General features: G+C 49.7%; 6 protein-coding genes across 6 annotated transcripts; 3 read left to right on the forward strand and 3 right to left on the reverse strand.

The window, feature by feature from the left end:
• Positions 1–309: 309 nt before the first annotated feature.
• N7484_006924 (transmembrane 9 family protein) lies at positions 310–2601 on the reverse strand (the record flags this gene model as incomplete). Its single annotated transcript, XM_057117311.1, has 4 exons — positions 310–549; positions 600–1052; positions 1109–2451; positions 2514–2601. The coding sequence occupies 4 exons, from the start codon at positions 2599–2601 to the stop codon at positions 310–312; spliced, it is 2124 nt and encodes a 707-aa protein (XP_056970346.1).
• Positions 2602–3703: 1102 nt separating this feature from the next.
• Positions 3704–5181, reverse strand: N7484_006925 (ubiquitin domain-containing protein DSK2; the record flags this gene model as incomplete). Its single annotated transcript, XM_057117312.1, has 2 exons — positions 3704–4633; positions 4717–5181. 2 exons carry the CDS (start codon positions 5179–5181, stop codon positions 3704–3706), a joined length of 1395 nt encoding a protein of 464 aa, XP_056970347.1.
• Positions 5182–5707: 526 nt separating this feature from the next.
• On the forward strand, positions 5708–9781 carry N7484_006926 (DDB1/RSE1 family protein; the record flags this gene model as incomplete). The annotated part of the gene is made up of 4 exons (XM_057117313.1): positions 5708–5951; positions 6142–8218; positions 8416–9700; positions 9755–9781. 4 exons carry the CDS (start codon positions 5708–5710, stop codon positions 9779–9781), a joined length of 3633 nt encoding a protein of 1210 aa, XP_056970348.1.
• A 1566-nt stretch (positions 9782–11347) lies between these two features.
• Positions 11348–12887, forward strand: N7484_006927 (arrestin (or S-antigen), N-terminal domain protein; the record flags this gene model as incomplete). The annotated part of the gene is made up of 2 exons (XM_057117314.1): positions 11348–11549; positions 11602–12887. 2 exons carry the CDS (start codon positions 11348–11350, stop codon positions 12885–12887), a joined length of 1488 nt encoding a protein of 495 aa, XP_056970349.1.
• A 469-nt stretch (positions 12888–13356) lies between these two features.
• Positions 13357–14118, reverse strand: N7484_006928 (uncharacterized protein; the record flags this gene model as incomplete). The annotated part of the gene is made up of 1 exon (XM_057117315.1): positions 13357–14118. The coding sequence occupies one exon, from the start codon at positions 14116–14118 to the stop codon at positions 13357–13359; it is 762 nt and encodes a 253-aa protein (XP_056970350.1).
• Positions 14119–14915: 797 nt separating this feature from the next.
• On the forward strand, positions 14916–15663 carry N7484_006929 (uncharacterized protein; the record flags this gene model as incomplete). Its single annotated transcript, XM_057117316.1, has 2 exons — positions 14916–15515; positions 15646–15663. 2 exons carry the CDS (start codon positions 14916–14918, stop codon positions 15661–15663), a joined length of 618 nt encoding a protein of 205 aa, XP_056970351.1.
• Positions 15664–16092: the final 429 nt, after the last annotated feature.

Below are 16092 nucleotides of genomic sequence, written 5' to 3' on the forward strand. Positions count from 1 at the left end.
ATAATACAACTAGACAATCAACCATCACACGATAATACTCGCTTGTCTAAAATTGCAAAAAAGGGGTCATCGACTCGAGTGAGACGGATAGACAGAAGATGAAGGAAACTATGAAGGGAGAGAGTAGGTTAGATCCAACAGGATCTTCTCGATGAACACGAATTGGCGATAAAGGAGTCGAAAAGATGCAATGAAAAAGACAGTATACGCCGTGGTGGTCAGCTGGATCACCGATGCTTATCAAACAGATTACTTCGTTAAGAGGCGTGGTCGGTTCCATTGTATTTGTGGTGAAGTCTCGAGGTATTTCTAGTCAACCTTAATCGCGCTATACACACGACGAACAAAGGTGTATGCAGCCAGGAATCCGACGGTTCCAGTCAACAAGAAGTACACTGCACAGGCGAGGAAGCTGTAGCTGAAGAACAGCAGGGTGGACACAAATCCAGTGACGTGTAACTTGAACATATAGTACCAGATGCAGTAGGCGAAGATCCAGAAGGCACTGCTGCCACCTGTCAGGAAGCTCTGCCACCACCAGTGGTAATTCTATAAGGGGTAAGCGGGTATACTGAGGACAACTGATTCGGGGGACTTACCTCAGAGCAAAGTTGGCTATATGTTGCAATGACAGTCACTTCAATGACGGTGACTATCAACACAGCAGAAACCACGCTCAAGAAACCAAACACATAGTAGTAACCACTCTTATCCTGCCATAGATTCTTGAATACAAACAGTAATTCAATGAAGAGGACGGCGAATGGGACCAAACCGGTCAACAGGGGGCCAGCGGGGCTACTCAGATACCACGGCTGGCGTGGGATTTGGCGAGCAATAGCATTGGTCTTCAGAGGATGCTCCCAAGGCTTCGCTCGCACATATCCTACCCAGCTACCAAGGTAAACAAGCGGAACTTGAATGAGCAACCAGAGGGCGAGCAAGCCAATCAATGTGCCGAATGGAATCGCCGTGCTGGAAGCCTGAGTCCAGACGAACAAATTCAAGATCAAGACAAGGAGGAAGGTCAGTCCGGGGAAAAGCAAGGCAGTCTGGAAATGAAGTCAGTGAGAATGTCACAATGCCACTGTGTGACTGATCCACCTACAATCAAAGTATTCTTCCGCCATGCTGTTCCACTGAAGGTCTTATAGAGTCTACCAGAGAAATATCCAGAAAACAACCCAGCAAATACAAACAGGCCCATGCCGACGCTGACAAATCCGCCACGGAAGCTGGGATTCAGAACTCCTAGGCAGCTAAGCGCAAGCAAACCAGTTGCCATGAACAATAACTGCATGCCCGATCCGACCAGTGGTGCCAAAAGGCCGCTATAGGCTGGGATTCGGAAAACATCGCCGTGAAGAAGCTTCCAGCCGCTGGTGTCCTCGAGAGGTTCATCATCAGAGGACATGTCGGCGTCATTTTCCACGTCAGCATTGTCCAGTAGTCCTTCCTTGTTCTTCTCGCTGCGCTTCCGACGAGACTGGCCCTTCAGCTTCCGGTCCTCCATGGCTCCATCACCACGGCCCTTGATGTCGCCTTGCACAGTTCGACTCCAAATCACAAACACCGTCGCACCGAGCACAGTGGAGATGATCAAAGAGTTGACAATCGCCAGCCAGTGCGTCATTGAGCCTTCCTCCTGGTTGGTGAAGTACAGATCCCAACGGTTCGCCCAATCAATCTTGGGTTCCTCACGAAAGTAAACGGAGTAGGTGTACGGGATGCTCAAGGTGGACCCATCGTCATCGTCATCGTCATCCTCGGGAATGTAAGATAGACCAGCATATTTCTCCTTCAGCTTTGATTTGTCTGGAGCAATGTACAAACCTAGTCCTTCATGATCTGCGTGAATGTCCTTTGGGCAACCGCCTTCTTTGCGGTCTGCTGCGGTCACGCTTTTTGGATAAACCTCAAATCCATTAATCACCTTTCCTCCCTCCGGTGCGCTCCGCCAGCGGATGACGATCGTAAAGTGGTTGTTAATGAAATAGCGGGATCGGCCGGTAGACGGGGAGATATCACGGTAGCCCATCTTGAACCCCGAAGCATAGTATTTTCGGCTTCTGTCAACGGTCACGAAGCTCGTTGCGCCAGGCAGATTGTCCACAATCCACTCGATCACATAGTTCTGCTCGATGAGGTTACGAGCCCACTTAACATTTGAGCGACTAACCTCACGGGTGCAAAGTGCTTGGCATTCCACGTCCTTGCCCATTGTGAGCTCGAAATCAGATGTCATGATGCGATCGCCGCGCAGCACTTCACCCAGATTGAGAGAAATGCTCTGGCCAGATCCAAAGGGTGAGCCGCCATGTGCCTTACCACTTGGGGGGCAGACGAAGGGGAGATCAAAATAGGCATATTGGAGCTGCGTGTGGTCGGAGAAGATTTTGTTGACAAGGAGTGGGATTGGCTCGTCATCATTGTACCGAGTCACTGAGTATCCTATGACCGAAGCGCCATGTTAACATTGCCTGAGTACCTTGGTCTGGTTGGAAGAAGCTTACCAGGGATGTAAAAAGAACAGGCACAGGACACGAACGATAGCAACAGCAGCGTCCAGGCACCAAGGCCTAGCGACTTCGAAGCTGCCATGGTCACTTCAAAGAATAATCCTTTCCTCCTTGCTATGTGAATCGAATGCGCTGCTGCTGGTTCCCCATGCACTTACACAGCCCGACTACGAGTTTAGTAGTGATCGCACGTCCCCGGAGTGCAGATCAGCAGCGGCTAATCGGGGCAGACCGTTTGATCTTCCAGGGTTCGCCCTGCAAGAACTGAATGACACTTCCTCACGAAGTCGCCTAGGGGCAGGTATATATGCGATTGTCAAGGAGGCGGTAAATGCTCGTTCGGGTGATGCTTGGCAATCGCTAGGGTCCAGTCTTGATTGTCTCAGATCGACGAAGGTGCGATTAGGGAAAGGAAACGTGGAAGGTGGGAAAAGGATAACGAGTGTAATCGGCACCGAATGCCGCAGGTGCCAGCAGAATGGGGATTCGGTGCTCGTCCAGAGAATTTGGAAAGGAAAATGGCCGGAGATGATGCTCTTGGAACGTGTCGTGTCAACACGGATTATCTATCGACCGATTGCAGGACCCTTGAGCTGCAGCAATCTCCAATAAAGTTTCAACGGAATAATCGCCAATCAGATAGATGGAAACTTCCATGGGATATGCAAGAAAATGAGCTAAACTCAGAAGATAATAAGGTCAAAACTCCGTGCGCATGTGGTTTTCAAGGCTGTTAATAGGGCATGACGCATGCAGCCGGAAGGCCACCATAGTATATGTTACTGCCTTGCCCCACAAATGGATATTCGATTATGTACATGCGCCGTATCCACCACAGGTACATAAATAGACCTTGGAACCTTGATCAGACCTCGGAAGAACATTGGAACTCGAAAATAAATCTACATGTTCTGGCTAGTAAATGTATAGTTGGTACCCAGGACCGAAATGACTTGGATTCAAATGTGACTATTCACTAGGGGCCTGTTAATGCCGAGCAGAATAGATATGGAGTAAAAGAAAAATAGATTCACAATCGAAGGTAGGCATGCAAAAAGGGGGAATGGGAGATTCGTCAACTCAGAAGGCCGTTCGGTAGCTAAAAACGGAACGGGGTCATGGAATACATAGGGTAGAAAGATAGACGGCAGAAACGGGGATTGAAAGGACGAGATCTGAACCGCCTATGAGGGGTAGCTTAAGAGGTATTCCACGGCTCCTTGCACACTACCACCAGTTCGTCGCAAGGCTTCAATGTTTCGCTCAAATTCAAAGAATCCCATGTCATTCAGTTGGCGAAGCTGGTCCGCATATCGCTCCTCGGGAGGCCGATTGTCCGCGGGAGGTGGGGTGCCAAAACCACCACCTCCGAACAACGATGGCAATGCGCCGGCAGCGCCCTCTTGGCCACCCATCGCCTGCATCATTTGAGTCATGAGAGCAGGATCGCGCAGGAACGGATTTTGTTGAGGATTGAATGGATTAACGTTGCCACCCATGCCTGCACCCGCCTGACCTGCACCACCGAACATAGACGGGTTTAGCAACGCCGCAAATGGGTTCTGTGCTTCCCCGGTAGTAGGTTGACTGGTGGTGTTTTGTGTGCTCTCAGTACCCTCAGTCTGACCAGCCGTTCCTGTAGCAGCCGGTTGGGTTGGAGGAGCAAAAGGATTGGCTCCAGGATTGGCCCCAAAGAGGCTAGCAAATGGATTTCCGGTGCCCATTTGAGGTAGCTGCCCAAACTGACCCATTTGACCCATTTGAAATGGATTGGGTGGGGTATCTTGTTGTGGGGCGTTCTGATTTCCCTCAGTCGTGTTGGTCACACCAGGAGCTGGGAAGGCACCTTCACCACCCGCACCTCCTCCTCCCATACCCATTGATCGCTGCATTTGCATCATAGAGCGGATGGAGTTGGGATCAGTCAACATGCGGCGGAATTCTGGGCTCTGCATCATCTGTCGCACTCCAGGTCCCATATCCCGCAGCATGGGGTTTTGCTGGATCATCATGTCAATTACCTGGGGATTCTGAAGGGCCTCGTTAATGCTCGATTGGAATTGAGGGTTTTCGAGCATGTTCAACATGGTATCGCTATCGGGAGGTGGACCCATCTGCGATAAATGACATGAGTTAGTATATTGAAAATCACCGGTGTTCCACAAATAGCCAGGGTCTATGTATTAAGCTCACTTACCCCACCATCAGGGCCAAAGAGTCCCGCACCCGGTAGCTGGGCGAATCCAGCGTATCGAGCCCCAGTCAATCCGGCTAGAGGGTTATTGCCAGTTCCTGCAGCAAGATTGGTGGGGACACCTGCTGCAGGCTGACTCGGGGCAGCGGCAGCAGGGGTTGCCGTCGAGGTAGACTGGCCGGATGTATTGGATCGTTGTTGGTTGCTTGCAGCGCTCTTCACTAAGTGGATGGTATGCCCGTCTTTGATCTTGTATGAGTCCAGAGATTCATTATCCTTCAGCACTCGACCGGAGTAAATCAGGCGCTGGCGTTCAGCTGGAGTATCTGCATACTCGGAGCTTGAGAGCTTCTGCTTCAACTCCGAGACAGGAGTAGAAAGAGGAAGGGTGAAAGTGAACTTGGCATCAGTTGAAGATTTGACGGTAAAGGTGATGGGGGCATCTTCTGTAGCACCGCTGTCGGCCATGGTTGTTTGGGGATCGGCTGCTGAGTGGGGTGAGGGGAAGCTGAGCCAGCACCGAGGAACTCAAATTCAAAAGGATTTGATCAGTGACAGAAGCCGGAGCACTGGTGGAATATGTTTCAAGGAGGCAATGGCGGAAAGAAAGCAAAAGGTCTAAAGATGTGATGAAGAGTTGAATGTTGCCTTAAGGTGGTCTACCCTAGCGAAAGCGTTCCAAGAGACTTATTACATAATGGCGGATGATGACAGTTGGAAGGCGGTCGAACCGGATGGTTGGTACCACGTGACAACCCGAGCAAACAGCTTCGCACTTTTCTATTTTGCTCCCGCTTTCCTCTGCCACACCCACACGTTCGTTCTTCACGTAATAGCGGCATCAACCACGGAGTCTTTTGCTTGCTTGTGACTCCACCAAGCAGATATGGGATTGATGTGAAAATTCCATCTTCCTGGACTGCAATTGCCCATATTAACGCGTGTCTTTTGCTTGGTGTCGGAGCTGCAAAGCTCTGCGAGCTAATTGCCCACTATGGCTACTACCTCGCATATGTTCATGTACTCCCTGACTATTCAGCCTCCAACTGCCATCACACAGGCTGTTCTGGGCCAATTTTCTGGAACCAAGGAGCAACAGGTCATTACGGCGTCTGGCTCCAAGCTCACTATCCACCGACCTGACCCGACCCTCGGAAAGGTTACACCCATCTTCTCCCAAGATGTCTTTGGTATCATCCGCTCATTGGCGGTTTTTCGGCTGGCTGGCAGCAACAAAGGTATGTCATTTTTTTAGACCCGAATCTTGCATTTACACGAGTTCAACTTAGTGATTCTTGAAGCTTCCCGGGTAGCACGGTCCTGGTTTTTCGACCCGACCCCTTGAAGGGTGGGGGACCTGCCCTGGCCAGCAACGTGGACGCTGTTAAACCCATGAGCGAAACTTTGCTGAGTCATTTTCCTTTGCAGATTATCTGATAATTGGCTCGGACTCGGGTCGCATCACCATCGTTGAATATGTTCCCTCGCAGAATCGCTTCAACCGGATTCATTTGGAAACATTTGGCAAGTCCGGGGTTCGCAGGGTCGTTCCTGGACAGTATCTCGCGGTGGACCCTAAGGGGCGGGCATGTTTAATCGCCTCGGTGGAAAAGAACAAGCTGGTCTATGTTCTTAACCGCAATTCCCAGGCTGAACTCACAATTTCTTCCCCTCTGGAAGCCCACAAGCCCCAGACTCTTGTGTTTGCAATGATTTCCCTGGATGTCGGCTATGATAACCCTATCTTTGCTGCTCTTGAAGTGGATTACTCAGAGGCGGACCAGGATCCTACTGGCCAAGCGTTTGAGGAAATGGAAAAGGTCCTCGTTTACTACGAGCTTGACCTAGGTCTCAACCATGTCGTACGTAAGTGGTCTGACCCAGTCGACCGCACTGCAAACATGCTTTTCCAAGTGCCGGGAGGCGCAGATGGACCCAGCGGTGTTTTGGTTTGCGCCGAGGACAACATCACCTACCGTCACTCCAACCAAGATGCATTCCGCGTGCCTATTCCACGCCGCAGCGGACCCACCGAAAACCCCGAGCGTAAACGTACCATTGTTTCGGGTGTGATGCACAAAATGCGAGGCGCATTCTTCTTCCTTCTTCAGACCGAAGATGGTGATATCTTCAAGGTAACGCTTGAGATGGTCGAGGATGAGAATGGCCAAGTGACTGGTGAAGTTCAAGGTCTCAAGATTAAATTCTTTGACACTGTTCCTGTCGCATCGAGTCTCCTTATCCTCAAGAGTGGCTTCCTCTACGTTGCTAGTGAATCGGGCAACCACCATTTTTACCAATTTGAAAAACTTGGTGATGATGATGAAGAGGTTGAATTCAGCAGCGAGTCTTTCTCAGCGGATCCCTCGGCTCCATATGAACCAGTATTCTTCCGGCCTCGTCCGGCCGAAAATTTGAACCTCATGGAATCAATCAACTCGTTGAACCCATTGATCGACAGCAAGGTTGCCAACCTTACCGAGGAGGACGCCCCGCAAATCTACTCCGTTTGTGGTACCGGCGCCCGCAGTACATTCCGTACTCTCAAGCATGGACTCGAAGTCTCAGAGCTGGTAGAGTCGGAGCTTCGTGCAGTACCTTCTGCTGTCTGGACTACGAAGTTGACACGATCCGACGAGTATGATCGATACATTGTTCTCTCTTTTACCAATGGAACCATTGTTCTGGGAATTGGTGAGATCGTGGAGGAGATCACTGAGGATTCCGGCTTCCTGTCCACAGCCCCTACACTTGCTGTTCAACAGCTTGGCGAGGACTCGCTCATTCAAGTGCACCCTCGTGGTATCCGTCACCTCCTTGCGGATCACCGAGTGAATGAGTGGCCTGCCCCGCAGCATCGTTCCATCGTCGCTGCTGCCACAAACGAACGTCAGGTTGCTGTCGCCCTCAGCTCTGGAGAAATCGTCTATTTTGAAATGGATGCCGATGGGTCTCTTGCAGAGTATGATGAGCGACGCCAAATGTCCGGCACAGTGACCTGCCTCAGCCTTGGGGAGGTTCCTGAGGGCCGTGTCCGAAGTTCATTCCTGGCTGTTGGATGTGATGATTCAACTGTCCGCATCCTCAGCCTAGACACGAAGAACATGTTGGAAAACATGTCTGTCCAAGCCCTCACATCGGCACCCTCGGCACTCAACATCATGGCCATGGCCGACTCGAGCTCCGGTGGCACAACGCTGTACCTCCACATAGGTCTCTACTCTGGTGTTTACCTGCGTACGGTGCTAGATGACGTGACTGGCGAGCTCTCAGATACCCGAACACGGTTCCTTGGAGCCAAGCCTGTGAAACTGTCTCAGGTCTCGGTTCAAGGTCAAACTGCAGTCCTTGCTCTGAGCTCCCGTTCGTGGCTCGGGTATTCTGACACCCAAACCAAAAGCTTCATGCTAACCCCGCTGGACTACGTTGGTCTGGAATGGGGCTGGAACTTCTCCAGCGAGCAATGTTTGGAGGGCATGGTCGGTATTCAAGGCCGAAATTTACGGTATGTGGCTCACCCTTCCCCTTCTTCCCCTATTGTCTGCTATGATCATATGATGAAAAAATGGGAACCGAACCTCCGTGTGGATCAAAAACATGTTTTTATTTTTCCAATTGTTCCTACTGAGATCAAAAACTGTCATCTTGACTTTCCTCGACTTGCTTTTGCAATGTGCGAATTTTCTTGCTAACGCAGTCTAGGATTTTCTCCATTGAGAAACTCGATAACAACATGCTCCAAGAGTCGATTCCATTGGCTTACACTCCTCGTCGCTTCGTTAAGCACCCAGAGCATCCCCTTTTCTATGTCATTGAATCTGACAATAACGTCCTCTCTCCTGCGACGCGGGAAAGCCTGATCAAGGACTCAGAAGCCCGCAATGGCGAGCCTGCCAGTCTCCCCCCTGCCGAGTTCGGCTACCCCCGTGGAACTGGTCACTGGGCATCATGCATCCAAGTTGTTGATCCAATCTCCGAGAAGGAGGCCGTTTTCACCCTTGATCTGGAAGACAACGAGGCTGCAGTCAGTGTTGCCATCGCCCCATTTTCGAGTCAGGATGATGAGTCATTCTTGGTTGTTGGAACTGCCAAAGATATGGAAGTCAGCCCTCCCAAATCGAAGGGTGGTTTCATCCATATCTACCGATTCTCAGAGGATGGCCGTAAATTCGAGCTTATTCATAAGACGAGCACTGAGGAGCCTCCTCTTGCTCTCCTCCCATTCCAAGGCAAACTGTTAGCAGGCGTTGGTTCCATTCTTCGTCTGTACGACCTAGGTGTGAGGCAACTACTTCGCAAATCCCAAGCTCCTGTGGTCCCCCAGACCATTGTTGGTCTTCAAACCCAAGGTAGCCGAATTGTGGTCAGTGACGTGCGAGAGAGTGTGACCTATGTGGTCTATAAACACCAAGAAAATGTCCTGATTCCCTTTGTGGATGACTCCATTGCCCGCTGGACCTCTTCCACGACCATGGTTGATTACGAAACCGTTGCCGGTGGTGACAAGTTTGGTAATCTGTGGATGCTCCGATGCCCAAGCAAGGTTTCGGAAGAGGCCGACGAAGATGGATCTGGGGCACACCTTGTTCATGAGCGGGGTTATTTGCAGGGAACTCCCAATCGTCTTGAGCTGATGGTTCACTACTACACCCAAGACATCCCCACTAGCCTGCATAAGGCACAGCTTGTGGCTGGTGGTCGTGACATTGTTGTCTGGACTGGTTTCCAGGGGACAATTGGAATGTTTGTCCCCTTTGCTAGCCGTGAAGACGTTGATTTCTTCCAAAGCCTGGAGACGCAGCTGGCTACTCAGCATCCGCCTCTCGCCGGCCGAGACCACCTGATCTATCGCGGTTACTACGCGCCTGTGAAGGGTGTCATCGACGGTGATCTGTGTGAGATGTACTTCCTTCTGCCTAACAATACGAAGATGATGATTGCCGCGGAGTTGGACCGATCTGTGCGGGAGATCGAGCGCAAGATCTCGGTAAGTTGCTTCTGGCACCCTTTTTATGACTTTCATCGACTGACTTGACCTTAGGACATGCGAACACGGGTGGCTTATTAATTTCGGACAGTCCTGGCGTCTTAACGGCGTTTTCATGCCGCCTGGCTTTCACATAGGTATTACGGTTATGCTAATTGATATCCCAATTCGCGGTAAAGACCGCATGATTCTTTTCACTACGATCCTACTTTTTGTCATTTTTCTTCCTTCCAAGACGTCTCTTGCCTCGCTCGGTCTGCCGCTTTCCTCGGCTAATCTTGAGCTGGATGCAGTCCAGTCACTTCGGTGGTTGGGGTTGTATGAGACAAAATTGAGTGTGGTTTCCATGCGTCGACGTTTTTTGAGTACGGTTTTGTCCGCTTTGCACAACGGATCTATACCGTAATTTATCTGTCGGGACATCTCGTAAGTGCCATTGGCATACACATAGCCATCATATAGCCAATTGAACCAAATGAAAGAAGAATCTTCTCTACCCACTCTGTCCATGTCGCGAATAAATCGGAATCGGATGCCGTAAATTACGCCGATCTCAACCTGAGCCGATCAGAGCACCGAATTGTAGGAACTGGCATCAAGGACTTCCCCGTTCACGCCGAAAAAGAACCCACTCGGCATCCAGACAACTCGGTTACGGTCGGAAAGATCTGGATCTTGCCGAACGGCTACCGTCGTCCGCGGGAAACTTCTTGATCACCTCATCGCTTTGGAACTTGATTTATGGGTCTTTGAAGAACATTGTTCCCCTCAAGATAATGCACGAAGTGTGATTCTTTCTGCTTTCAAATCCCGTGTTTGGTCAGCAGGTCTTTGCGCGTGCATGATGGAAATGATTGGCCACATCAAAGCCATGACGCCCTGCGCACGACACCGGGGAATGTGAGTGGGCCAGCCGAGTCGTCCAAAACCCATGAGTGGAGCCACCAAGGGCGTGCATGTCGGCGTAAGGCGCGCTCCACCGGTCTTTCTAGGTTCTGGAGTTGATCCCGATATCGCAAATGCACAACTCTGACAGAAGCTGAAACTTGAGTCCAGAGCTTTCGATTTGCTATACGAAGCAGGCAGAAACTGCGAATCCATGGGTAGAAAGGGATCGAAACCCAGCGCAAAGGATTCCCGCTCTGATCGGTCGAAGGAAAAGCGCCCGAAAAGCATAGCTTGAACTGGGAATGTCAATCCAAGGGCGTGAGCATGGGCCAAGATGTATAAGCCAATCATGCACGATTGGGTACGGGGGCTTTTTCTATGGATCCCTTTCCCTCCAACTCCCTTTAACTGCTTAAACGGGTTCGCTTTCTCTGTGTTAATTCCCGAATGAGTCACGAACAACGAACTGTCAGATGAGAAGGCTAGATGCGATTGGTAAACGTATCTCTGACGACTCCGTGACCCTTTGTACTTTGTATAAAAGCGGGGGTGATGCCCCTCCCCTTGTTATACATGCGCGGTTGTCCACGGCTCCACTTTCTACTTTTTTTTTTTTTTACCCAGATATATCAGGGATTCTTATACATTTTTCATATTTGATTTATATTTTCCCTTCTAGTGACGTGAAAGCCTTTTCCTGTCGTGCTTCCCCAGGGAAACAGGGGTTTGCTTGCCTCGTACATTCCACCATCACAAACAATGGCAACCTCGATTATCAGTCGTGGCTCGGAAGGGCTAGATGTTTTTGCTCGGCGCTCAACTCCCAAGATTGAAATCGATCTGGAAGGACAGAAGCCTGGTCTGGTCACCTCTTACACAACCGGAGATTACATCGAAGGCATTGCCAAGATCACTGTTGACCATGAGACGCGTTTCGATGAAATCGAAATTGTCTTGCAAGGTGATTTCTGAAAGCTCACATGATTTGGTATCTATCGCTAATACCGATCAAGGAACCTCGCACACTACAGTAGAACGAGCAGCATGTCCCGGTCGTACAGGTTCACAGCAGATGTTCCTCAAGCTTCGCCAACCGATTGAAGATACCGACTACCCTACCCCTCGAGTACTGGAAGCCGGTCGTACATACTCATTCCCCTTCACATTCGTGGTCCCGGCGCGCTTGCTGCCCCAGGTTTGCATGCACGCAAAGAAAAATAACCACATCCACCGCTCTCACACGATGCTCCCACCGACATTGGGAGATTCCATGGTGTCAGCAGATGGTAAAACTCTCATAGATGACATGGCACCGGATATGAGCCAAATCGCATATATCGTTCGTGTCACTGTGCTAAAGAGGTCGGGCCACCATGAGAGTAAGACTTTAGCAAATGTTGCCAAGAAGGTCCGCATCATCCCCACTGTGGAGGAGGAACCACCCCTCAACACGGTGGATCACACCAACTATTGCACCCGCAAGGAAAAGACCGTCAAGCGTGGATTCTTGCGCGGAAAGCAGGGTCAGCTCGTCGCGGCTGCCTTACAACCAAAGCCGATCTGTTTACTTCCTCCAAGCTGCGAGACACACGATACAGTCAGCACAGTAGCAAAGGTGCAACTCCGATTCGACCCAGTGGGCAATGAGCAGCCACCACGGCTAGGTTCAATGACCAGCAAGATTAGGGCAAGTACATACTATAGCGCGAACCCTTGGGAAGATTTCCCATGTCAGTCAGGTGCATTGGTGGCACAAGTTGGCCAAGGCCTATACACCGACACCGTCTCCTTATCAAGCATGTGTGTAGCTTCAGCAAAATGGGAGAAGCATTCCTCAAGTGAGCGTCGCGACTCCGTCAACTCAGCCTCCTCGTCCTCCACGGACTCCTCGGTTGACTCAACCGGTCCCTCTGCTTCCTTTACTGGGGATACGTACTACACCGCTTCCCTCGTCGTCCCTGTATCACTTCCAAGCTCGAAGACCTTTGTGCCGACCTTCCACTCTTGTCTGATGTCTCGCACCTACTCGCTTGATTGCTCTTTATCCTACCACACCCCGGGAGCCAACGTTCTGACCCCGACAATTTCCCTCCGACTCCCTATTCAAGTGATCACTCAGCCCAAATACACCGAATCAACAAAGTCAGAATTGGGCTTAGTTGTCACGCAAGAGGAATTGGATGAGTTCTTTCGCCCTCGATCTATGAACCTAGCCTCGAATCTGGTTGTCGATTTGGCAGCACCACCAGGGTATGAGGCCAGGTCTCGACCAAGGCGAAGTGCGCAAGTTACACAGTAAACTGGTGTTTTGTTTTTGTTCTATTTTTGCTTTGAACCTGTCAATACCCTGCTTGTTCTGCTTCTCATAAAAAGTTCTTGTTTCTGCATGGCGCTTACGACGATGGATATGGCTTTATCTCTCATTTGTTTGGATATACCCCTTGAACTCTTGACTAGTTATCTAATGAATCCGAATACCAATTACAATTTATTCATCTACATGAATCATTCATAACGGAACGTGGTTTTTGTATTTCTTTCCAACTTGGGCACGGAAACAGATGGCATGATATGATGACTCAGAGCACATGGAGACGACTGACGTCAGATGCGGCTGAACAACCACAGTACATTATGAGCCCTGGACTGATGGTTACTCTTATGTGGAGCTGACAAGCTTAAATCAAAAGAGCGAAGTAACTTCATTCTTTAAGCCCTGAGATCAATTGTCCTGGTGTAAACATGGATAATTTCATGTCTTCATTATGTCAAAGTCCCGTGTAAAGAGGAATTTTTGTTGGATCGACCACCCTCGGACGAATATACATGATCGGACAGATCTCATCCATGGTGAAGTAATTCAGTTGGCGGGCGGCTAGGTCATAGAGAGAGTCAATCTCCGCTCTCATAAAACCCCGATACTGCATGTTGCAATAGCTCTCACCCTCCACATACTGAGGATCAACAATACCGACAAACCCCGTCGGAGCCCAACTACCCCTGTTATTTTCGGGCTCGTCGAAAGTATTCTGAATGGATTGCAAGCACGCCTCGTCGATCATCATGCATACAGTGGACCGAGGGCTCTCTTCACCAACAGAGCAACCGATTGATTCCAAATGGGCGATGAAATCAGCACGGATCTGTTTAACCGACGCGCCGTCCCAGCGCTCTCGATCTTCAAGGATAACGTTCTTCAATGTTTCTTTGAGAATTCTTTCGGGGGTTTTATCTGCGTATTCCTTTCCGTGTCTGTCGATCTCGCAGCGAACGGATTCTTCGATTTTCTCGAGACAAGCGGACCATATTTTATCTGACTGCGGAGTATAGACCGTGCGATAAATAATGAAACCCCAAGGCCACTTAATTTCGCGCAAGAATCTCACAGAGGTACGGTCTAAGTCATGAAACCAGTCCTGTTCTTTCCAGCGCGCTCGGCGTTCAAGATAAGAGCCCGCAACTTCAGGATGACTCCAGCGCCCTGGCCACGAAGGGTGTTGGAAGAACTTGTCATCAGAGTCTTGAGACATGAGGGGTGATATATGTGTTGTCTTAGGTGACGATGGCGAGGTTGAGCAAACTGATTGAAAGGCTGGAGAGGGAAACAGTGGCTTATAATCAAGCGCCTTGGCATGAACCTACTGTTGCCTAATAAGTAGTGGTAAGCGAGATGGAAATGGAACTCCAGAAACACAGCCAATGTGGATCCAGAGTGGGGTAGTTCCTCTGGAGTATAACCGACGAGACCAGTCACTGTGGATACGGTAACCGCAAGTCTGGTACGCCCCATTCCTTTTAAGGGTCTAACAGCCTAAGAATAAAGTCTACTAAGATAGCTTATGGGAAGATCTTGGGTTTTCATCCTAGGTAAGGGATTTCCGTGCTTATGCCTACCTATAGTACTGGGAGGGCGGTAGCCTTTGTTCGTTGGTCTAAAAAGCGTCCTGGCGGCGAATAGTGTGAGAGCAGAATTTGGATCTTCCAGGCTGTTAATGTGTCGTACTTCTTGACTACTTCTTGTTATAGCCACGGTGTACAACCATTAACAATCACCATTTCATAGTCTTGAGTGGTTCCGATAAGTAGTGGAGATGTTGTATATCAAATAAACTACTATTTAGGTTGCGGCGCGTCCGCCATCCGTTCGTTAACAACGTGGTCACCGTCCTTCTTTGAGATAAAGCTATTCACCTTGTAGGGGAATTATCGCGCGACTTTATTACCAAAGAAGTATTGTTGACTTTTTTCTTTCATCTCCCTTCCTTGTCCACCTATCATCACCTCACGCATCCATTGCTCTAACATTCGCCGCCACCAATCCAGAATCATGGCCCCAACTGCACTTGCTGCATCCACTGCATCCATCACAGCTACACAAAAAGTGCTCCTGATACCAGAGCTTGTTGCTGAGATCCTCTACTGGCTAGCTGGGACACTTCGAAATGCCCCTCACCTGAGGAATTGGTGGTCAAACAATCGTTCCCGACACCATCTGGCAGCCAAGTACATGACGATCAATAGGGTATTCTTCTCAGAGTCTGTCCGGCTTCTCGGAAAAATTCCTCTCAACACCCTTCACCCGGTATGGAAAAGCCACAATCGTCCATTGCTTCCTCGCTTTGAAATAATCACGTCTCGTGAACGTGCGCAATGCTATGCAGACTGCATTGAACAAGCCCGAATCACCTCTGTCAGGCACTCAAAGATTAAAAAGGCCAATGCAGCGTTCAATGGAATTAACTTCCCCAAACTTCATCAGCTAGAAGTGAAGATCAACAACTATGTCAGAAGTGTTAACATTCCTATCATGAACGGCCCAGCCGTAAGATCCCTGAGCATCCTTTTCGATGAAAATGCGGATCCTTGGACTCCCCGAGATCATGACCTGTCTTATCGCAACGCTGTCAGAATATCAAAGTGGATCAAAGTATGTACTCTTTGGCAAATCAAAGTCGATGAACCTAGGACTAAAATTTCTGATTAGACTTCTTTTCCGGCACTGAGAAGCCTGCTTTTTAGAGCTAACGTCCCAGTGAGCGCAATGAATACTCTTTCAGAGCACTTACCGAATGTGAAAGTGGAGCGCATGTGGCAAGGTACATTGCCGGCTCTGCAGCCGCATCCACCTTCGGTATACGGAATAAGAGTGCCACGATGGGCTTACAGACTTGTTCGATACCACACGGAAGTTTAATGGAGGAGTACACATCTCGCGGGACGTGGAGTGTTTCGACACAATGTCAAGTCTGTGATCAAACTCATGGGTGATGGTGCCGCATGACGTTGGGGGATCAGGAGCATTCGAGTTTGGACCTACAATTACGCATTGCATTTATTCTGCATTTCATGATATGAAACCAGTTTTGCCTATTTCTAAGGTCTGTACAGTTCGTCGCTAGAGCTTGTGCGTGGGCCAATCACGTTTCACCTCCAAATCACGTGACCCAACGGCCTGATCCCTCGTACGGAGGACAAGAGTCAAAGTTGTACTCCGTACAATCCAT

Source organism: Penicillium longicatenatum (genome assembly GCF_028827895.1).
Source record: "Penicillium longicatenatum strain IBT 33135 chromosome Unknown contig_4_segment0_segment0, whole genome shotgun sequence".
Classification (NCBI taxonomy): domain Eukaryota; kingdom Fungi; phylum Ascomycota; class Eurotiomycetes; order Eurotiales; family Aspergillaceae; genus Penicillium; species Penicillium longicatenatum.